The following is a 24404-nucleotide window of genomic DNA, read 5'->3' on the forward strand; positions in this document are numbered from 1 at the left end:
AGCAGTTCCATAGTAGAACTGTAATAAGGTGTCTGAATAATCCCTCTCATGTGTTGCTGATAGCTTAATACCATCTTTGGTAATACCATCTTTGGAGGTAGTTACATTTAGCATATCCTTTCCCCTGTGCAACCTGGGAGAAACTGTTGCATCTGCTTCACAAGTGAAAAGTGCCAACAAAGGTGTGGAAGACAGAAAATCAAACTTAGAGCTAATAAATCACTTTCAAATGACCTTCTTTGCTAAACTGCCATTAACAAGTTGGAATCTAAACATCCCATTTTATTTTTCCTCCAGATTTTTTAGTGCAGTTTCTAGAGCAACAGGTCTGTGCTTTGAACTGGGATGTAGGTTTTGTAACATATACCATGCAAGAAATTGGAGTGCCATTGCCGAGGCTGCTTGAAGTATATGACCAGTTGTTCAAAGCACGGGTAAGGAAAATAGCCACACACAGAACAAAAAGGAAAAAAAAAAAAAGGGTGGGTGGGTGGGAGTTTTTTTCAACTACTATCAGAATTTTTGGCAGGAAATATAAAGAAATGTAAAGTTGTGATATATCTAAGTATCAACTTCATAGCTTTTTTTATTCAAAGAGTTTTAGTGCTGTTTTTTTTTCTGTTGATTTTATTCACTTGAATCCTAAAGTGTGAGGAAAATTGTTTAGATCTTGTTAACCCTTTTACTTCACCTAAAGCTGATTTTGTATTAAGTAGGATTAGAATTGTTATATTGCAGAAGGAACATCAAATTTTGAATACGTTGATTTTATTTCTTTCCTATTCTTGATTCACATTTGCTATATTACTGTCATCAATATAATCAATGCAACAGGCATAAATAATAGTTAACTTTTGGTTATGCAATCAGCATAAAATTTGTAGCTCTGGGGTTGTAGAACAGGTTTTCTGAATTAAAACAAAGAACATCGACTTGGTTCATTTTATCCAGATCCCTCACAGTGTAAGAAATGCAGAACTTCCTAAAATCTGTTATATCACAGACTTAGGTAAAGGAAAACTGAGTTAATCTCATGTACGCTTTACTACTCAAACCTCATAATATTACTCAAAATATGTATCGAATATATATAAGATAGAATTCGTACTTCTTTTACATTGTTGTTACAACTACCAAAGCTGGCAATTTATATGCGTCTGTTGATTCTACCACCACCACCCCCTTTTTTTTTATTTTCCATTAATATGTATCTTAATATTTTGGATTTTATTTTTTAGGACCCATATTGGAATAGGATGAAAAAGCCTTTACACCTTTTAGAGTGTATTCACGTGTTATTGTCAGGATATGTACAAGATCCAAGCAGAGTACTTCTGAGGTAAGTGGGGCAGCTACATCGTAAGGAAGTATACAGTAGAATGTACAAAATATCCTAAAGCAGTGCACTTGAGCTATTCTCAATGTTTTTTTTGAGGGGGGTGGGAAGGGGCAAAGAATTTAGTGTTTGTTTCCACGTAGTAATTACTGAGACTCCTAATTTTAAACTAACTAGTAGAAACTTGCAGGGTTCTCCCCATAAACTGCCTCAACAAAGAGTTTTCTTCACTGAAAATTTGGGAGAAAAATACAGGATTATTTTGTAATTTTTTCAAGAATATATTTCGGAAGTAGTATAGACAAATTTGAGGGAATCTGGAAAAAGTGGGGAAAAGTGAGAATCAAGTCTTTGTTTTGTGAATGAGACGGTGAAATCTTTCATGAAGAAAGGCTAGAAGCACAAAGGTTTCTGAATTGTAGAAAGAGAAGATAAATACGTATATAAATCTTCACAAATTGTTCTTAAAAGTTCGGTGATTAATCACTTTCTAAGACTAAAACTCAGCTTAATCCAGAACAAGAAATAATTTAGATTTGATATTAGTAAAAGACTGTAGCTAAAAGAATTGTTATATACTTGAAAAAGTTGCCAGTATATTATGGAATCTCTAGTGTTGGTAATTTTTATGAATAGACTATGAAAACTTCAGTCAGAACTATACTGTCTCAGAAACAAGGGGCAGAACTAGGCAATGTCTTCATGTCTCTTCTAACCATAAATTGCTGTAATTATGTTGGAAAATATACATGCAAATATCCTCTCTTCAAATACATTGTTTACCTCTGTCTTCCTTTTTTGGTTTTATGGTAAGCCAATTTAAGTATTATAGCTTATTAGAACCTTAAGTGAATATTGTCTACTTTTAGTATCTAAATTAACATTAATTTATGTGGATACTATGTATTAAAATCAAAATAAATTAACTTAGGGATTAAAAATAGTGATTTGCTATTAATGTTTGATATTAAAGTTACTGTATAAATTGATAATGTATACATTCGTTTGTATTTATATCTAAGTATTTGAATATTTGTCAAGTAAATAATTCACTTTGTTATTAACTGTATCATATTTTATCATACGTAATATCAGGTAAATTGTAATGATTCGTTTATTTTCCTATTACACCTCACTCATAAGCATTAAATTTAAAAAATATTTTTTTCTAATAAATAGTTAAATACTTAAAAGTAGCTGACATATCTTGCAGATACATTATTGCATTAAAACCTGAGGCTTGCTCACTTTATATTTCAGATAAATTCTAATATATAGAAACATATAAAGGAGCTTCTTGTTATTCAGTGTTTTATTCTGTTTTCTTTAAAGGCGACGATTCACAAATGTTTGCTTGGATGCTGTTAGTTGCTACCTGGTTGAACTTCAGTCTATGAGCCCGACGCTAACAGTGCAGACTACCATTGGGAATTTTAAATCACTACAGGCTAAATTAGAGCGGCTTCACTGATTAACTAATGTAATTAAAAAAAAATTGTTAGCTCAGATAAAATGAACTATAAAATAAAAGTTCAGATGTCTGCACTGAATCTCTGGAAGAACAAATGAAACGAAATTTTAAGAAAGTTGCATCTCCTGCTGCAATTATCGATTGTGTGGTCTGTATTCCTGCTCATCTAAAGGTATCTACAAATTGTAGGATGTAAATGTGACAAATTGAGTTTCTTTTGCTACTACCAATTTTTTTAATGATAGAATGCTCTTTTTTATACTGTTGAAATAAAGGACATTGTATGGTCTTTCCCTTCAGAATTAAAAATATTTGGTAAATATTTTCCTTTTTCTTTACTTGAAAGAATGGGAAAAATAAGTGTTAGAATCTACTTTATTATCTGTTTCACAAGTATCAAAACAAGACTGTTTGGTGGAAGGCAAGATGATGATAGAAGCACATGTTGGAGGAGTCATACTATAAACATGGTCATATCAGGGATTAGTGATGCACCCATAACTCTAGCTGTGTTGTATTGGCAAGTTTCAATAACAATGAGAATTGTTTCATAACTATCACTTTCACTATGACCTATAAATAGTATGTTTGGAATGAAACTGCAGCAATTAGCAACCTGATATATACTGAAAGAACAGTATTAAAAGCCCCTCAAATTATTTTCCCTATTCCATTTTAATGAATTTGTTGAATTAAAACGAATTAAAATTGAATTAGATGAACTAAAATTAATTAAAAATGATTTTTTAATGAATTTGTTGTATCTGTTAGTCAAATAAAGAAGTCAAGAAGTGACTTCTGTCTACTTTCTATACTTGCACACAAGCCCCAAATTCTGTATATTTAATAAAATGAGAAGCAGTTGTGCCTTATCCTGCCTACATGTTTCCCAATGTTTAAAATCTCATTCTATAAATACACGTATGTTTTGTCTCTGTTTTACTGCCATGCACTGCATATAAATGTCCAGTGACATAAACTGTGTATGCCATACACAGGAAAATAGTAGTTTATGCTGGACTTTAGTCTTCCTCAAATTTTTTCATGCAAGTAAGTCGTCAAGGAGTTTGGAGAGATTTTTCAAGGGGAAAAGAAGCAAATATATTTGTACATGCATACACAGTAGGTTAATGTAATTTTTCCAGGAAAATGAGTAGTTAATACACTTACAAGAAGTGTTCCAAAAAAAAAAAAAAAGATTATGGATTAAGGCATTTATTTTCATGCAAGTTAACTACTTATGACCTGTACTACCCGATCTGATTATTATGCCCTAAAATTTTGTTTAAAGTGCAGTTGTTAAATTTCTTTCCCTGTCAACTGCCAGCTATGTTCTGGTGGTTTTCTGTCAGAGATTGCATGCAGGAACATACTATGTAAGTTAGAGTAATTCTGTTTTTTTACCTCTTGTTAGATCAAAATAAAGCTGAAATCTTAATATTGGCTTTTCTGTCAATGTTGAAATTCACTAGTGAAGTATTCAAATAGAGGAACTACATTCTGTCCTTGGAAAAAGAGGCATCTTTCCATATAAAACAGATGATATAGATGTTAGAAAATATTTTTTGCAGGAAGCTGTGTTTCACACCGAGCAAATCTTTTATCCTTACCCTGGTCTAGTAATTGTGGTTCTGGTTATATCCCATAAAATTGACATTCAACAACCTCATGAAGTTCAGCAAAGGCAAGTCCAGGCTCCCATGCCAAGGGAGGAATAACCCCAAGCACCAGTGCAGTGCAGGCTGGGAGTTTATCAAAAGCTGCTGGAAAGCAGCTCTGAGAAGCAGTGGGGGTGCTGGTGGACAAGTTAACCATGAGTCAGCAATGTGCCTTTGTGGTCAAGAAGGCCAATGGTATCCTGGGCTACATTTGGGAGAGTGTTGCCAGCAGGTCGAGGGAGGTAATTCTCCCACTCTACTCAGCCCTTGTGAGGCCACATCTGAGGTATTATGTCCATTTCTGGGCTCCCCAGTACAAGAGGGAAATGGACCTTCCAGAGTCCAGTGAAGGGTTGCTAAGATGATAAGAGGACTGGACCATCCCTCATACGAGAGGTTGAGAGAACCGAGTCTCTTTAGATTGGAGAAAAGACTGAGGGGAGTTCTCATCAATGCATGTAAATACCTGAAGGTAGGGTGTGTTCTAGTTAGATTCCAGGGGCTGAAGCTGGTTCAGCCCAGCAAGGATCAGACAAGAGCTCTACCTGTATATAACAAGCAAGCTTTATTATGAGCTATTTATATACATACCGACCCCAGGGTGATGACAAGGGTGACGACAAGCATGGTGCTGTCCCCAGTGATACTTAGCCTGGTCGTGATCAGCATCCTGTCAGTGTGGTAGGTGTCAACGTCTTGTGGGTGTCCCCGCGAAGGCAATGTTGTCCTTGGTTGATGTTCCTGCCCCACTGACGCAGAGCAACTTGCTGTTACAGGTTTTGCCCCTACATGCTCCCGAGCCCGGGGCAGCACACAATTAGCGGCCCCAGCCTCAGTGGAGCACTCGGCAGTCCTTGATAGACTGCTGTGATCAAGCAAAGCTGCATGGCCAGCGCGTGCTGTGTGGATGGCAGCATTGTCTCATGCCGGGTGACTTGTGGCCTGGTGCCGTATCGCTGAGCAAGCAGTATGTGTCATTGCAAGGTCAGAGATTCGCCTTGCTGGTCTTACAACAATGCCTGTTTCATACTGGCCCAAACTTAACAGTTTTTAATGCTAACACAGGGTATCAAGGGGACGGGGCCAGACTCTGCTGGTGCCCAGTGAGAGGATGAGGGGCAACAGGCACAAACTGAAGCACAGGAGGTTCTGGCTGAACATGAGAAGACTTTTTATTTATTGTGAGGGTGACAGAGCACTGGAACAGGTTGCCCAGAGAGGTCGCGGAGTCTCCTTCTCTGGAGATATTCAAAACCCATCTGGATGCCATCCTGTGCAATGTGCTCTGGGTGATCCTGCTCGGCAGGGGGGTTGGACTGGATCATCTCCAGAGTCCCTTCCAACCTCACCTATTCTGTGATTCTTGATGAAGATGTGGTGGTTAAGGGATGGTGGAAAGGGACTTGTTCTGAAGTGTTTTGAGGCGCAAGAGCCAGGCTGAGCAAGCGGCCTATTTAAGGGAATCAAATACATTTCCCCAAGGTGACAAGACACAAAGTACAGGGGTTCTAACTCCTCATGTTGTATTTCACCTAAATTCCCATACTTGATCAGGAGCGTTGGCTTGGCAAAGTGCCACCTTACTGCCGCCCCAAGCCGTCACCGTATGTGCAACACGACTCCGGGCTCTCCCCCCTGGGGCTGAGGCGTTGGTCAGGTATCCGCGGCCAGCTTTCTGGAGCCGACGGACATTGCTACGCCATGGAGCGACCGACGGCCCCAGTCAACGAAAGACACGACCGCCCGTTCGCCATGTCGGCTGCCGGGGCGGTGCTGCCCGCTGGGCGGGCTCGGGCTCAGCCCCGCGCTTGCGCCCTGCGCTGTCCCGGCACCGCCTCGGCCGTTGGCGGCGGGTGAGCGCGGCAGGCCCGGGGCAGGGGGCGGCTGAGTGTGGGGGGACGTGGCTCTGCCCGCGGCGGTGGGCGCTGCATTTTGTCTGCGTCCTGAGGGCTGGGGACAGCCTCAGTGCGCCGCCCCGGGTCCGCCAAGGGTCCCCTGGGTGATGGGGTCTGCAGTGTGCCGCCCCCCGGGTCTGAGGCGGCTCCGTGGTGATTCTGGTGTCTTGCACAGAAAGGAAAACTTCATGGTTTTCCTCGCTATCGGTCTTCTTGTTAGTGCTTTCACCGAGGTGTTTTGTCTTGTGGCTACTTTCTCTCGATTCCTTCTGGAGTATGTAACCTGTGGATAGCCAGTAAACCATGTGAGTGAAAATAGCAGTGAATAGCCAGTGAACTATAGCGTATGTGTGGGTGAAAACAGCAGTTACTGTGGAGATGCAGGTAAGGATCGGCTCTGTTTGTGTTTAGCTGGAAGCTGCTACAGTCAGGAGTTTGTGTTCTCATTCCTTATCCTTTACCCACCCACAAATAGTGAAAACTTTTTTCCTTTTCTTTCAAATTCTCTCTAGGTGTGTGAAAAGGCCATTATTACACACTTATATTTTTAATTATGGTTACCTACCGGTTTTACGAGAATGGAGATTAAGCTAGATGTTCTCATCTCTACATCTATCAAACAAAGAAAACCATGGACTCGCATCTCCTGGATTGGACAGGTAAGTGTAAAGAACACTTATTAAAATAAAATTCTGCAAAGAATAGATATATTTTGATTATATAACACTTTGCATTTCTGTCTACAAGGAGGAGGGTAAATGGGAGTTGATTTGAAAATACCATGCTTAACAGTTCTCGGAAAAAAAAGTCATTCATTTCAGTCTTCTTGGCTTGATGCTGGAGCAATTCAAGACTGCTCAAATAAGCAATAAAGAGTCAGTTTTTCAAAACATGTGCCCTGTACGGAGTTTGTTGTTTTGATGGTTTTAGTTTTTCATAACTCTTTTTACAGTACATCATTGAAAACTGTGAACAATCCCCTGCTGCGTTTGTTGAAAGATGTGCTTTCTTCAGCCTTGATAAAAGGAGACTTATTTTTTTTCTTCTCTTATAATATATAGTTTGAGTTCAATTATGTAACTGTTTAAGGGCCATTCTTTCTACTGAAATAGTGGCAAAAATATGACCGAATTAGACATTACAACATGAGGTAACAAGTGTCTACTCTTGCATTTGTTGGCATGTGGTACAATTGAGATACTTTGAAGAACTTCTTAGTAATGACTATAAGTCTGATTTAATAGTTTAAAATCTGTGAACCAAATACATCATCAGTGTAGGGTGATCCTAGATATGATGTTGTACTGTAAAGCAATTATACAAGCACATATGCAGGCTGGGTGGAAAAGGAATTGCAGGCAGCTCTGAGGAGGACTTGGGGAGGACAGCTGATGAGGAGCTCAACGTGAGCAGTTAGTATGTGCTTGCTGCCCAGAAATCCAGCCATGTCCTGAGCTGCATCAGAAGCAGCATGGCCAGCAGGGTGAGGGAGGTGATTGTCCCCCTCTGCTTTGAGCTCATGAGACCCCACTGGGAGTCCTGCATTCAGCTCTGGGGCCCCCAGCATGGGAAGGATGTGGGGCTTTTAGAGTGAGTCCAGAGGAAGGCTGTGAGGATGGTCAGAGGGCTGGAGCACCTCTCCTGTATAGACAGGCTGATGGAGTTGGAGTTGTTCAGCCTGGAGAACGGAAGGCTCCGGGGAGACCTTACAGCGGCCTTCCAGTACCTAAAGGGGGCCTGCAGGAAAGCTGGGGAGGGACTCCGTCAGGGAGTGGAGTGACAGGACAAGAGGGAATGGCTTTAAACTAAAAGGGTAGATTTAGATTAGACACTAGGAAGAAATTGTTTCCTATGAGTGTGGTGAGGCCCTGGCATAGGCTGCCCAGAGAAGCTGTGGGTGCCCCATCCCTGGCAGTGCTCAAGGCCAGGCTGGATGGGGCTTTGAACAACCTGGTCTGGTGGGAGGTGTCCCTGCCCTGTAACATATTTTCTTTCTTTCCCATCAGTATTTTTCTCTAAGAGTTTTTAATGTCTGTCTGAATTACTTTGCAGGCTTACATAGAAAATGTCATTTTTAAAAAATCACTAAAAACATGAAATGCTCTTTTTTTTTTTCTTTTTTCAGGAAAAAGAGGCTGTTTTTCTTCTAGATGATAAACATATAAATGAAATTAACTTGCCATCAGGGAAAACAAAGAAAAAAATCCCTCGGCTGCAGTCACTGTTAAAAAATGTAGTTGTCTTAACAACATCAGGAAATGGTTAAGTATAGTATCTTATGTATTATAAACTCATACTATTTTAAGATACAATACCTAAAGTATTTCTCAGTTTACTTTCAACTTTAGAACTGTGGCTAAAAAGCAAGGGAAATAATTTTAAGTACTTCACAATAAATGCTTCCAAACATCTCTCCCCTAATGAACACAGGTGCTTGGTTGGCAGGAATACTTACAACAGGAGAGCTATTTCTTTGGAATAAAGATCAGGACTGCTTGAAAATCATTCCAGCAATTGAAGAGTCTAGGAAGGTTGTTGCAGCAGTACAAGGTAAATGTTTCCGGTTTGTCTTTTGAAAATGTTGTAGATGCAAAATGTTTTTCCTTTTTTTATTAGGTGTTATTGCAGAAATAAAAAGCTATATTCTTATGTTGGTTTGCATTTGTATAATTTGTTTGTTAGCGAAGCTTTGAAAAATGTCCTTTTCATTACGTAAATGAAACATTTTTTTTCATTTAGAAATCTGAAAACTAATCCATTTTAAAATGCAATATATATTTTATTTATAATGATTTTCTACAGTTGATAACTAATCATTCCTTAGGTTATAAATATTTTAGAGAAGACATACATTTAAGTTAAACACTATATGCATCATTTTAAGTGTATTTTCTAGGTAGGGTTTTATGACATGCTAACTGGAGAAAATACTGTGAAGTCATATAATTTATAAATCTAGTACTATTTAAGTTGTATATCATTGTAAGTGTCATTTATTGGATATTTCAACTGATACTGTGTTACAAAGTGAAGTATTGTACAAGCAATCCATGATTTCAGGGAACATCAATAGTGCATTTAGGAGTTGAAGGTAGTAGATAAGTAGAGTACTTCTGCATGTATTCATAGTTCTCATGAAAAGATGGATTTCAGGGAAGACCATCTCAGGAAACACCTCTAATGGATGAGTCCTATGGGAAAGATGATTCATAAAATCCATACAAATGGTCATCTCATTTGACATTACTGCTGCCAAAGGTCTACTATTAGTGATTAAGCTGGAAATGAAAGACACTTAAGGTGGCAGCTTGGATTTGTTGTGAAAGAGATTAAAATAATTTTCCTGTTCTTTTTACTTTTTTAATCTAAATCCAGCAGAAGAGCAAAAATTATTCTGGCACATTGTTGTTTTTTCTAGAGCGTTTGATGAGATTGTACTTGTATGTGTCCGGAGATGGCAGAAAGGCGCTGTTAACTACTCCTACAGCATGTGTCTTTCTATGGGAGAGCACAGAACATGAAAATGAACCCTCTTATAAAAGTTCTTCTGGGCGTTGGACACAAATTTTGCCTGATGAATCAGTGATGTTACCTTCTACTGAAGAAAAAGAAATTGGAGTGCATGCTGTTTTCGTACAAAATGAGGTAAAAAATGGGACCTGAACTGATCATGTAATTTCCTAAATAAATTTGAGCCACAAAAGCTACAGTAAGCAATGTCTGCCTCTTTGTTGTTTGTAGGCTTAATCATTCAGTTTGTAAGAGATTTAATAGCAACATAAAAACAGCCATACTGAATCAGATCAAAGTTCATCTAGCCCCATATGTTCTTGCCTGCCTTAAATTCCTCGAATTTCTAAATGACAGCATTATGTTGTAATTTGGATAACTACTGAGCTAAATATATGAGTAATCATGTACAACCACGATTTAGACTTTGTTTTGTCTTTTTTTTTTTCCCCACAGATACTGGGTGATTGCTGTTTGTGCTCATTTGTGTTTTACTCTGAAGAGTGTTTGGTACTCACATTTTTGATTCTGCGATGGCATGAATATAGCTTTAAATATGTTAGGTATGTTCAAAGTTATTTGAAGTTGCATTAGCTTAAGAGGAAGGTTTTACTATGAAATACTTTACAACGGGTTTTCAAAGCTGCATGTGAACATGTATTTATATTGAGGTAAAATTAGCTTATGTAATCTCTCGTGTTTTCTGTCATGTTTTGAATCTTCTTACTCTTTTATTTACAACAGTTGATTTCCATTTTCAAACTCTGAATAATCCTGTGTTGGATGACATTATACTGTCTGAGGAGGCTGTTCCTGGCTAGAATGCGGGTGTCTTAATTCTGTGGCGTGCATCTCTCTATTTATTTTCATGTTCTGTACATATAGTCAAAACTTTTGACCCATAAAAATCATTCTCATCACTGGGACATAAATTTAAATTCATATAAATACTTCTAATTTGTAAGGTTTCTGAAGAAAACTAGTGGGCTTTTTTATTGTATGTTTCATATGTCTTTGTCTTGCGTGGTTTCTTGTATGATATATAAGTCATTCCATTCAGCATAACTGAATTATCTCTCTTTTTTGTGGTCTTTTTTGGTATTCAGTTCTTTGCCATACCAGATCCACTGGGTACAGCAGACTTGTTCTCTTGTTAATTTGATTCCTCAGTGTGTATCTGTAAAGTCAAGAGGAGCTTTGCTATCTGCATTTGCAAGAGATGGACTGTTACTTGCAGTAGCTGTTAACCAAAATGATCCAAAGGTATGAATGACAGACAGTATGTCACTGAAGTTAGTAGTTCAGTTTGCGTGAAGTCTGGTAACAAGGATTTAATAACACGTTTTAGAACTCATTTTCAGCGTAAATTTCAGCGTAAATTTTCAGCTCCTACAGGAGCAAGTCCATATTGCTACACGTGATTATATTTATATTGATATCCATAGCTAAGAAATTCTGCCACAACTTTTTGAATGTTGTTGTTCAGTTGAGAAATCCATGACATCTCTTATCTCTAATCTCCAAGAAATACAATAATAAAGAAATTAAAGTAAGTTACTGCATTGTGTCTGTAAAGATTATGGATGATTCTCAGGCTTCAGCCTAAAATGTACAGGAGGTTATGACCTCACTTTATAATGTTACTCCTTCTAACAAATCAGAGGCCAAATCCTAATGCAGTTTTTAGTGTTAGTGGTAACAGGGAAATTGACCAGTTTACTTAGTGTACAAGGATGTTTTGATGCTGTCCTTAAAAGCTCCAGTTATTCACCAACATTACTGGAGAAGAATAATTTTACTTTAAGGGTTTTAGATAAAATATTAAAAGGAATATCTAAATATATGTTTGGTATGTAATAATCCTTAAGTATTTTTCGAATATAGAAATGGGCATAGAAACTAATAAATACTCTTAACTAGTAAAAAATATCGAAGTGCAAGTCACTTTCATATGGAGTAATGTTTCCAGGATATCAAATATAATGCATAACACGCTAGTAGAAATTACTTTTACAATATTGACGTTTTGATACAAACATTAACAGTGTATTTACATGTGCTTTTTTTCATTCTAGGCAACTCAGATTTTGTTTTTAAACACCCTGAATTTTGTAACTGTTTCGGGTAGCCTTAAAGGTTGTAGTAGCAGGAGTAGCACCGTTCCATCCAAGTTTATTAGGTCAGTAATTGATGTTTCTGCAGTTGTCTTTTTTGTTTTTGTTGTTCATTGTTATTGTTTTTCTTGGAGGGGGGCGGTTTTGTTTTGTGTTTTTTGTTTAAATAAAGTTAACCTAATGTTTGGTACAGAGATTTGACAGAAAATATCTCTCCTTCCCAATATAGATCCTACTGGGTCAGTGATATGAGTTGGACTGCTGATAGCCTTTTCTTGGCTTGCATGTTAAAACGTGGGTCTTTGATTTTATTGACTTGTATGGGTGAATTGCTGACCTTGATTACTTCTGGCTGCTCTGTAGAATTTGGACCAGCAGAATTTATTCCGTTTCACCCACTAATAACATACAGGTAAAAGGGTTTGAAAATGTTTATACATCCTTGTCTTATGATTATATCTTATTTTCATACATACTTTTTTTTTTTTTTTTTTACAAATTTAAGCTTCATCTTTCAAGTTCAGTCTTTTGATTTTCATGTGTCTTTTCAATGTTTCTCATTCATAGTTGTATTTCTTGTAATGGGTTTGTTATAATGAAAATTGGTATTGTGATAGCCTAAGTATACATTGTTTGACTTTTTTTTAGTGTTTGGATTTAGTAATTAAAAATAGCATGTTTTTATGATGTAGGAAGAAACTAAATTTACACAAATATTAAAATTATACACTTGTTTTAATCCAGTCGTATTTCTTTATTCACTGTTTAATTTTACTTACAGAACTTTATCATGTTTCTGTTTCAGATCTTGTAAATAACATATCTGTGTGGACAAAAACTAGTTAGATGTTCAATTTTTGGAGTACCCCTGCTGTTAATGCTTTTGTAGCATAAGTTGAAAGTTACAAAAAGTAATACATTCTGAATACTTAGAAGAAACAAACCAGAATCTAAACATTACTATATTGAATATGTGTGTTACATGTATATATACATATATATGCATACATGTGTATATATATATATATAACACATTCAATAGGTGTATATTCAATATATATATATGTAACTACTACATATATATATATATATCCTACTATTACTACTGAGTGACTAAACCTGGATAGCATGTAAATGTAGTGCATTATACCTTCTAACACTGTCTGGTTGAGAAATCAGATAGTAAAATGTATTAAAATATGTCAGTTAGGGTTTATTATTGAATATCTGCAGCTACTTTGTTTTCAAATAATCTACTCAAGTTTGGACTACTAAGATACAGAAAAAGAACAGTAATTTTACCCAGTATTTCAAAGTATTATGGGTTTAGCATTACAGGACATACAGAACAGTTTTCCAGAACTCCGTAAGGATTCATTTTTTGTAAGAAAAGACTTTGTAAGACCTCTTTTGTTAAAGAAGACTTATTTGTTGATTTAAAATCTTTGTGTTGAACGTCTGAACTGATTCAGATCTTGAGGGATTTTTTGGTTTTCGTATGTGACTATTAGAGGTTGAATAGGATTTCATGTTCAAATGCTTGTCATAGACTGCAAGACCTAAGTAAGAGAGTGCGATATAGAGATTTAAATTCAAAGTGGGGAAAATGTGTAATATTTATTAACAACATAATATGGAAATATTGAAAGCTGTTTTATTTTTCTAAAATTCACAAAATCACAACTGCAGAAAAACAGTGGCATTTTGCAAGCACAAACAGTGTTACGCAAAGTTTGCTTATCTTGAGAAAATTTAGACACTTCCTTAAAACTCTGAATGGGGCCATTGGGATGGTAGTGGAGTGGTATAAAATGTTCTAAAGTTATTTCTTCTCTATTTTATTCATGATTACCATATGTGATATTTGCATCTTATTTTTTGGTATGTCTTTCAGACAACACCACTCATTGTGCCAAGACTCTAGTCAGACTCTTGGTTCTTCAGCCTCTGAAAGTGACCTTATGAGACAGAGATTCTCTGTTGCTTCACACTCAAGATTACCCTACCTCATTGTCTCTGATGGATACATGATAACAGTGCTAAGACTTCCTAACAATCTTTCACCAGCAGGATTTTTAAGATCCCTTTTGCTTGACTCAACCCAACGGCTGGAAAATGTCCGAAAGAATTTAGTGAACTCCAAGGTAGGGTTATGGATATTTGTGTGCTTTAAGTAAAATAAAACTTCTTACATATAAAAATGCACCTTTTCAAACAGAGTACCTCAATTTATTGTGAAATTAATGTAAATCCTTTGGAAGTAGGAAGCAGTTTTGAGAATGGCGTTGAACTGAAAAACACCAAATATATAGTTTTATTTGAAACTTTATTCCTGTGAAGTCTGGGTAGCATTTCAGTAAAATGTAGTAAAGGACATGGACATAGCCTTAACTGTTACTGTATATTCTTTCTGAATCTGTGATAGAATGGGGTGGATTTCTCTACAGAGTTGCTTCAGAGCATTGACTGGTATTGTGCCACTCTGACCAACTCATCTTTTCGGAATGATGCAGAAATTATTCTGTAAAACCACTGTCTCTCTAGGTAGGTGTTGTTCTAAAGCAGTCAGCAGCAGTCCCAACGGTGCTGTCTGTATTTATATTAGGCCCTTAACTGATGTTGTTGGCTAAGGCTTGTTAAAAGTTTATGGGTTTATTTTTCTATCACTTCTCAATAGAGCTAAGTCTGGGAAAATGGAAACCTTTGAAGGAAAAGGTTTTGCAAGTGTTACCAACCACCCAGCTCCTTAAGAAAATAGGTATTGAGAATTTTTGTGTATGCCATTGGAATACCACTTGTCTTCAAATGGCTATTGGTTTGTCTTTGTTTGTTTTTTTGTTTGGTTTTTTTTTGAGAAATGGGATATTCTGGTATTTACGTATAAACCAGGAGAGTGGGCAAGAATTTGAGGCAACATTGAAAGATATGTTGCTGTTAAGAATGCAAGAAGGGCCTAAATACTAGCAAACTTGTAGGATCATTTGAGGGATCAAGAAAGCAGGTTCGTTCAGCATGAAGAAATAGAGTTGTCAAATACTGAGCAAATTCAGAGTTCCAAAGCATGGCCAAATGATAGTTTGTTTCTATGCGAATGTATACCTGCTAACCTGTTCTTCCTTTCTGTCTGGGACTTTAAAGCTGAAGCTTTTTACATAAGAGACCAATTTCCTTGTTTTATTTACCAAGTATCTGGTTTGATTTTGCTAGACACAAATAATGATTTGCATTGTTATTGTTTCTTTTAGTCTAAAGGGAGATATCTGCATATACGGTCACTGTTGTCGTTAAAAGCTAGCCTTTTAAAACACACTCAAAATCATAACTCCATCAATCCCAACATTCCAAAATTTCTGGAAGAGGACACAACGGAAATGAGTGAGAAAACTGTGGACTTACTGGTACTTAATAGCATTTTTCCACTTATAATTATACAATTTATTTACTTTTAAGATATTCTAAATTAAAAGGTGTTGCTTCACTATATTAAAAGGTGTATAGCTTCACTATATTAAAAAAAAAAGTATCGCACTATAAGGTATATTAATAGAAAGTATAATATTATTATCCTAAGAATGTAAGCTATTTATCCTCAATTTTAGAGGATTCAAAAAATCTGTATATCTCTTTTGGAAGAACGGCACAGTAACTTTGATCACAGAACAGTCTTCCGATTCCATTTCACGCCTTTGGTTTTTTTGTTTGTTCTTTGTAGTTTTGGAGCTTTTGTTGAGTGGCTTTTATATTTTACAAATATCTGGCAAATACTCCTCCTCAAACTCTTTGCTTAATAAAGGACAGGTGTTTATTTTTTGATTTAGACACTCTTGCAGTCCCTATAGCGTAAGTGATTTTTTTTGTTAGGGAGTACAATTTCTATCTGCACAACTATTCCAAATAACCGTATTTAATTTGAGCTCTAGGTGAAACTGATAATGAAGTAAACATATTAGCAATTAAGTGAGTTACTTAAGAATAAAAGTTCCATTTGTGAAACTCATTAAATGGTAGGTTGCAGACCAAGCTCTGGCAATAGGCTTGAATTAAACTGTTGTCTTTTTTTTTCTTTCCTGGTTTAGGATTATGAAGAAGAATCAGATGATGAAAAACATTTTCATAATAGCTCTTCCAGCTATGTTAGCCAAAGAATCACCTCATTTATTGGTAAAGCTGATCAAGGCCACTTAGAATTTGCATCAATGTTTGATACTATTCATGCAAAAGACAATGCTGAAGAGAAAGATAACTTATCAGTGGAACTGCATTCCATACAGAAAAATCTCCTTGCTGCTTGGCAGATAGGTGTTTCAAAAAATATGCAAGAGAAGGATACTTTCCTGAATTATACAGTAAGCTGCATTACCCATTTTTTCAACATTCTTCAGTTTGTGAAGTGTTCTCTGCTAAATCAGGATGCGCTTTTATGCAAGTCCGTGAAGAATACTCAGTGGATTCATTGTGTTTTAAAATATTTTCAACAGTACTTAACTGTCTTGCACTGGCATTCAAGAGCCAGTCTTACTGGGCATGTGGCAAAGCTGACATTGCAAACTTTAAAGCTGTTGCTCGTTCAGCAACAAGATCTGTTGTTCTCCAAAAACCTTTTTGCATGCTTCTGTCTTTTGAAGATGGTTTCTAACACTCTAAGTAGCGTATGCGTACCACAGTATGAGAATTTTTTTGCATCTCCTGGTGTTCATAGTGTTGTGGAGCTTGACTCGCTTGTTGTACCTATTTTCCTACTTCTTGATGACAGTGCGACTCAGAAATTCAGCTCACTGAAATCTCTGCTTAGAGAGCTTCCTCAAGCAGTAAACTACGATGAAAAAACAGAAAAAAGGTATGAATTAGCTGCTTTGCCTGGAAAAAGTGTTGTAACAGCTATTTTATTTTTTTAAATATACAGTAATTGCAACATCCTTTTGTTTCTTTTATAGCTCACTCCATGGAAAAGCATGGTAATCTATTAAAGCATGCAGATGGGGGCTCAAACCTGTAGTTGAATATAGTTCAGTTACACTAACTTAACTAATAACTTTCAGTTGGTTCAGAGATAAATGGTGGGGTAACAGCTTGCACCAGATTTTACAATTCATGTTGTTTTTACTGCATTATGTCCATTCCCTCCCCTTCCAAGCAGAAGTTCTGAATTCCGTGGAGCCAAAAGGTGGCTCATATGCAGTATATCTATAACATGTATTTAGTCAGCAAACTTTGGATGTGATTAAATATATATGGTGGCCTGGAGCAAGAAGCAAAACTGCAGTATGTGGAAACATTGAACTATCAGCATTTCTGCTTCGAAGTTTTACACATAGGCTTGAAAGAAACTTTCCTCTTACTACAGTGGAATATATTTCTTCAATAAGCTGAAAATATAATGTTAGGTTCATTGTAAATTTGATAGGCAATTGTCTCTTACGTGATGATCCACATTCTGGGTTAGTTGTGCTCCAGGTATTGAGCGGTGCATTTATTAATGTGACTGGCTATGCACACATTAGTATTGGAAGCAGAAGTGCTAGAGAACAAGATGCAGGTGTATTACGGTTTTGTGTAAGCTTTCTCAGGACTGTGGCAATGTGTATTTGGTTGTTACTGGCAAGTTTATTACCTATCTGAGCTGGTACACTTAATAGTACTGTGCTAGGCTGCAGGGACTTGTTAGCCCTAGGTTCGTTCTCTGCAGTCAGCTTTCCCCTGACTTCATTTTTCTGTTATGCTTACTTACATCGTATATATTTCATCAATCTTCTTTACAGAGTCACTGATAATCTGTTTTGAGATTTATCTGGGTTATTTCATTTCCCTATTGTTTGGATAGCCAGGGATTCACTTTGAAGATGGTGTTTGGGTACTTGAAGGATCCTAATTCTGCTGAATTTTCATGAACATAGCAATGTTTATTGATCAAAAAACAAAACCCAGGGCAAAATGTGTTTATTTTTCCCAGGAAAATAGTTGTTAACATAAAACATAATTGTGTTTTTAAATTCATAATGCAAAACAAAAAAAAATAAATTGAACTGCTTTGTCTTCTTTTCATATTTTACTTATTGAGCTACAGGTTGGTTGTACTATGGCGACTATTGTATAAGAAAGTGGTTTGGTATCAGATGCAGCTGAACAGCAAAGCATACAAGAATGCAGAAGAGTCTGTTGTCTCATTGCTCTTAAGTCATATACAAGCAACTCTCCAGTCTTCAGGAGTGGCCTTAGAACGACATTTGAAGATTAATTCTGTAGCTGGTTAGTACTTTGTAAAGAACTACAACTGTTAGGTAGTTGCACAGTTAACTGAACACTAGAAAATTAGGTCCAGCTTAATGAGAGTCAGTAACTGTCCACCAAATTAAAAAATAAGTTAGCGTTGGGCTTCTCTTAAAATTTGGTTAGAACTCTTCTAAATACTTCATGTCTACACTTGTACATACTATACTTGTGTTATCCTATACAGCTTGTTGAGCTAAATAAAAAAACTATTAATTTTGCTTTGAATCATGAGCTAGAGAATATGAAAGAAAGATCTGAATCCTGCTCTGTTTTATTTCTTCTGAGGTAGATTGGCATCACAATGCTTATCATGACTGGATTTCTATTTAGAAGTCGTGCTCAGTCTGTGTGAACACTGTGGGCATGAACACATCATGTACATAAATGCAGTCAGCCTCAACTAAGCATCATTAATGTAGCATAATGGACTTAATCTAACATATTTATTTTGCAAAAAGTATATGGCTGTAGCTTAATTTCCTATGCACTTGTGTCTGGTGCTCTATCTTCCACACTGTGTGTGTGTGTGTGTATATATATATATTTTTTGTAAATCATACTGCAGTAAGTGTGTGTTTGCAAATGTAAAACTGTAACTATGTAGAGCTTTTAGTGTATTGATATGTGATTTTTTTAAAGGTGAGGAGAAGTTCCTTTTAGGCTCATACAGAGAATCTGTGGATGTTTGGAAAAGATCTCTTTGTGAAATCAAGGCAAAGGGTAAGGGATAAAATATTTTCTTGATGGGGGAAGGGTAGAGTGTGTATGATTACTTTGTGTAGTTATTTGTGATTCTCTGTTGCCTTGTCAAAAAAGAAGGCAAAAAAAGATGAAGGGTGCATGTTTGAAATTAAGCTGGAGATTGAATAGACAACAGCCAAAACTTATGTTTGATTGTTCCTTGAGAAAAGCCTATACATTTCTACATTGATATCAGAGTTCTCTTGTGACTGTAAAGTACTTGGTACAGGAAGGATACATTGTGCAGAAGGAACTCAGGATACTGGAAGACTAGTGGATCTCCAAGCAATTTCTTTGTACTTTAGGCATCTCTTCTCTAAAGGCTAGACTACCTCGAGCTGTCCTGTTTGTCTGTCTTAAGTTATACGCTATAGTATTTTGAAAACTGCCATATCTCTTTAAGAGAAACCATTATGGATTACAGTTAACCCACTAGTAACTTAGAGGTTGACAGTGGATTGTATCTCCTAAAACAGCTGCTCCTGATTTCTTCTACTCAGCTTCTCAGGGTAGGTATTTGTGTAGATACCTTTCTGGAGTAGGAGGAACTTGTACTTTCAGATTTGCTCTCTCTGTTTTCTGTGTTTGTTTCCTTGTCTAATGACTGTCCTTCTCTTTTAATGCAGGAGGAAAAAGAGCATGTTTTCTTCAGACTAGATACTACCTTGCTATACTGTTCTGCCATCTGTATCACTATAACTTGTGTGAGGCTCAGGGACTCTGTGATCATCTAGTACAAGAGATTCTGAGGCGATCACAGGTCTCAGTGAAGGAGATGGAAAAATTTTCTGGTATGTTTGTATTGCATAAAACTGAATGTGTATGTTGATACTGTTTGAGTAACCTAGTATCTGATTTATATGCCATCACACACACACTTGGCATCATGCTTTTCTCTTTACACTGGACTGAAGCTGATGTCAGACTGATTTCTGTTTTAAGTGACCTTAGAGATCTTTTTCTGATTCTCAGATGCCCTTTCATCTGTATGTGTTGGAGTAAGCATTCAGGCAGCTTTCAATGTATAATTGATAGTGAGAACTTGTCCTGTTTAAATATCTCTAGATTCAAATCTGCTTAAGGAAAGTCTTTGGATAAGAAAAGTAACAGGGAAATGATGTGATATTGATTCTGTGCTTTTATGATACAGTATGGTGAAGTAGTTGATTTAAGATCGGTGAACAGTTGATAGGGTATTTTTTTTTGAAAAGTTTTGTGTTGTTTTTCTCCAAAGTCATAACAGCATCTAAATTTCCAAATGTAAACAGTTTTTTGACTCAGTTCTGGTCTAAATTTTGATATTAGAGGTCCATTTCTCATCATTAGAACCCTAATATAAAAGTCTTTTAATATAACGTGTAATTAGTGAAGAAGATTTAGCTATATCCTAAAAAATTGTCAATAAATTTAATATCATATTTTTAGTAGTAAAAAATATATAGAATTTGATTAAGCAATTCTAGTGTTCAAATTTAAAATAATTTTCCTCAAACGTTCAAATTTGGCATCTGTTTTTTTTAGACACCAGGTATTCTCAGCATGAACTGTGGATGATAACCAATGTTCATACTGAAACTGCTATGGCTGTGATTCGATCCATGGCACGATTCATGGCTGCTTATTTCACAAATCAGCTGCTCTATATCTTTCCACCCCACAATGTTAACATCCTACATCCACTCCACATCGAAACAGGTATTTTTCTTAAAAGCAGTTTAATTTTCTGTGTTTAACTCTTATCATTTTTTCTTGTTTATGTCAGTGTTGTCTATTGTGCTTCAACTTGGTGATTGATGGTTTCAACATTATTAATTGTAAAGATAAAATTATTTTTCCAGATATTTTTTTGTCGAGGAAAGTGTGTGTCTCTGTGTGAGATTAATTTTTCATTTCTTGATCATTGATAATTTGCTATTTAAAGTTAATAGTTTGTGGGCAACTGGTTTATGTAAACCATAGGTTTTTGTTTGTTTGGCTTTTTATATCTTTTTTCTGTGCTTTGAAGCAAATTATCAAAGTGTGATACTAGATTAGGCAAAAGGATGATGGGATGAGTTGTGTTTTTCTCACCCAAATTAAGCAACATTAGAATTTCATGGTTCTTAATACTACTTTTGCCTAGACCTATGGCTCTGACTGACTTTGATACTCACAAAAATGGGAGAAAAGCAGCACTTAAAATACTCAAATTGAATCTGTGGTATGGTGTGTCTCGAACTGAAAAGCCACCAAAAAAAAAAAAAACACATTTTTTGCTTATTCAGCAACCTCTTGGAAGTCAAAATGCTTCAGACACCGGGACAAGTTGTAATGCCAAGCTAGTATGTCACTGAACCCAAGCAGTAGTTGTTAGTTTAAGTCCTGCTTTCAGTATTTTTCTGAGAATGACTATTCATCAAAGTCAGTGGCTTATTTTTTTACTGCAAAAGATTCTGTTTAAAGAGTTGGGTTATTAGGAAATTTTTCATAGGATCACAGAATGTTTGAGGTTGGAAAATATCTATGAAGGTCATCTTGTCCAACCCCCCTGCTCAAGCAGGTCCACCTAGAGCTGTTTGCTCAGGACCATGTCCAGATGGCTTTTGAAGATCTCCAAGGAGGGAGAGTTCACAGAATCACAGAATCATCTAGGTTGGAAGAGACCTCCAAGATCACCTAGTCCAACCTCTGACCTAACACTAACAAGGCCTCCACTAAACCATATCACTAAGCTCTACATCTAAACGCCTTTTAAAGACCTCCAGGGATGGTGACTCAACCACTTCCCTGGGCAGCCTACTCCAATGCCTAACAACCCTTTCAGTAAAGACGTTCTTCCTAATATCCAACCTAAACCTCCCCTGGCGCAACTTTAGCCCATTCCCCCTCGTCCTGTCACCAGGCATGTGGGAGAATAGACCAACCCCCACCTCACTACAGCCTCCTTTAAGGTACCTATAGAGAGCGATAAGGTCTCCCCTGAGCCTCCTCTTCTCCAGACTGAACAACCCCAGCTCCGTCAACCTCTCCTCGTAAGACTTGTTCTCCAGACCCCTCACCAGCTTCGTTGCCCTTCTCTGGACTCTCTCTAGCACCTCCATGTCCTTCTTGTAGCGAGGGGCCCAAAACTGAACACAGTACTCGAGGTGCGGCCTCACTAGAGCCGAGTACTGCTCTGGGCAACCTGTGCCAGTGCTCTGTCACACTTGCAGTTAAAAGGTGTTTCCTGATATTCACATGGAATCTTGTGTTCCAGTTTTTACCATTTGTCTCTTGTCCTATCACTGGGCACCAGTGACTGTTCTTTGCCCCCTTCTTTCACATATTTATAGACGTAGATAAGTTCTGAGTCTGCTCCTACTCTTCACAGAGTCACAGAATGGCTGAGGTTGGAAGGGACTCTGAAGACCATCCAGTCCAACCCCCCTGCTGAGCAGGATCACCCAGAGCACATTGCACAGGATGGCATCTAGGCGGGTTTTGAATATCTCCAGAGAAGGAGACTTCACAACCTCTCTGGGCAACCTGTTCCAGTGCTCTGTCACCCTCACAGTAAAGAAATGCCCTCTCATATTCAGCCAAAACTTCCTTTGCTTCATTTTGTGCCTGTTGCCTCTTGTCCTGTTGCTGGGCACAACTGGAAAGAGACTGGTTCCATCCTCTCAACACCCTCCCCTGAGATATTTATACACGTTAATGAGGTCTCCCCTCAGTCTTCTCTTCTCCAGGCTAAACAGGCCCAGCGCTCTCAGCCTGTCCTCGTACAACAGGTGCTTCAGTCCTCTTGTCATCTTCGTAGTCCTCCTCTGGACTCTCTCCAGTAGTTCGATGTCCCTCTTGTGCTGCGGAGCTCAGAACTGGACACAATACTGTGGGTATGGTCTCACCAGGGCTGAGCAGAGGGGGAGGATCACCTCCTTTGAGCTGCTGGCAACACTGTTCCAAATGCAGCCCCGGATACTGTTGGCCTTCTTGGCCACAAGGGCACATTGCTGGCTCATGGTCAGCCTGCTGACCACCAGGACTCCCAGGTCTCTCTCTGCAGAGCTGCCCTCCAGCAGGTCAGCCCTCAGCCTGTACTGGTGCCCTGTACCCCACACTTGCCTGTGTTGAACTTCATGCGTTCCTCTCAGCCCATCTCTCCAGGCTGTTGAGGTCCCTCTGAATGGCAGTGCAGTCCTATGGAGCGTCAGCCACTTTTCCCATTATTATTTACCTAGATAATGTTACAGCCTCAACAGTAAACAGGTGGAAGAAGCAACTTAGTCCTTAGAGTTAATGTTGATTGGCATCTTACCAAGCAAACCATTAAATAAAGCCTTGGAAAACAAGTTTAATCCTCAGGAAACAAAATGGTTCTAAACTTGTTTTCATTTTTTTTTCTCAGTAAATTCTCTTAAAATAATTTGCTGTTTTTTCCTAAAAATGAATTGTATTTTTTTATCCTCTGCAGTAAAAACCGTAGTGAGTAGGACATCGAGGTTGAGTGGTTGAGTTCAAAATTTACGGTGACAGAAGGAAAAGTGCCACCAAAACCTCATCCCTAGATATGGGGAAAGCGGACTTCAGGCTGCTCAGGGAACTAGTCAGCAAGGTCCCCTGGGAAACTGCTCTTGAAGGCCTCGATGTCCACCAGTGCTGGTCATTCTTTAAGCGATGCCTCCTAGAAGCACAAGATCAGGCAATTCCTAAATATTGCAAGTCAGGCAGGCGGGGCAGGAGGCCGGCGTGGCTGACCAGGAACATTCTAATGGAGATTAGGCGGAAACAGAGAGTGTTTCGCTACTGGAAGGAGGGCCAGGTGGCATGGAAAGAATACAGGGATGCCGTTCGTGTTTGTAGGCAGAAAATTCGTGTGGCCAAAGCACACCTAGAGTTGAAGCTGGCTGTGTCTGTGAGAGAAAATAAAAAGGGCTTTTTCAGATATGTGAATGGAAAAAGGAGAACTAAAGAATACATAGGGCCGCTCCTTGATAGGGAAGGTCTCCTCACAGACAATGACATAGGCAAAGCAGAGACGCTTAACGCCTTCTTTGCCTCTGTCTTCAATGCCGATGATGGGCTTCGGGACCCAGGGTGCCCTGAGCTGGAGGACCGGGACGGTGGGGATGACAAACTCCCAACCGACCCTGAACGTGTGCGGGATTTGCTACTCCACCTGGATCCCTACAAGTCCATGGGTCCGGATGGGATTCATCCCCGGGTGCTGAAAGAGCTGGCGGACGTCATCGCGGAACCTCTCTCAATTATTTTTCAACGATCCTGGGAATTTGGAGAGGTCCCGGTAGACTGGAAGCTGGCAAACGTTGTGCCGATTTACAAGAAGGGTCAGAAAGAAGACCCTAGCAATTACAGGCCTGTCAGTCTCACGTCAGTGCCTGGTAAAATCATGGAGAAGATGGTTCTCAAACTTATTGAGGTGCACCTGAG

At 37.9% G+C, this 24404-nt stretch overlaps 2 protein-coding genes across 6 annotated transcripts in view; both read left to right on the forward strand.

Annotated features, from left to right (window-relative positions):
• NUP155 (nucleoporin 155) overlaps nt 1–3129 on the forward strand; it is a 30201-nt gene extending 27072 nt beyond the window's left edge. The window contains exons 33-35 of the mRNA XM_083818457.1: nt 298–434; nt 1239–1339; nt 2669–3129. Of these exons, the coding sequence (XP_083674583.1) occupies nt 298–434; nt 1239–1339; nt 2669–2807 (377 nt within the window). The 3' untranslated portion in view covers nt 2808–3129. The remainder of the gene's footprint in view (nt 1–297; nt 435–1238; nt 1340–2668) is intronic.
• A 2545-nt stretch (nt 3130–5674) lies between these two features.
• CPLANE1 (ciliogenesis and planar polarity effector complex subunit 1) overlaps nt 5675–24404 on the forward strand; it is a 66051-nt gene continuing 47321 nt past the window's right edge. For 3 of the 5 annotated variants that reach the window (XM_083818444.1, XM_083818447.1, XM_083818448.1), the window contains exons 1-16: nt 6325–6744; nt 6873–7019; nt 8486–8621; nt 8791–8910; nt 9779–10005; nt 10327–10433; nt 10977–11133; nt 11946–12049; nt 12214–12396; nt 13879–14128; nt 15230–15382; nt 16061–16821; nt 18049–18230; nt 18894–18974; nt 19622–19786; nt 20517–20690. In XM_083818444.1, coding sequence (XP_083674570.1) covers nt 6939–7019; nt 8486–8621; nt 8791–8910; nt 9779–10005; nt 10327–10433; nt 10977–11133; nt 11946–12049; nt 12214–12396; nt 13879–14128; nt 15230–15382; nt 16061–16821; nt 18049–18230; nt 18894–18974; nt 19622–19786; nt 20517–20690 — 2881 coding nt within the window. In that variant the 5' untranslated portion in view covers nt 6325–6744; nt 6873–6938. The other 2 variants (XM_083818445.1, XM_083818446.1) reach the window with 2 other exon arrangements.

This window comes from Anser anser (assembly GCF_964211835.1).
Source record: "Anser anser genome assembly, chromosome: Z".
Lineage (NCBI taxonomy): Eukaryota > Metazoa > Chordata > Aves > Anseriformes > Anatidae > Anser > Anser anser.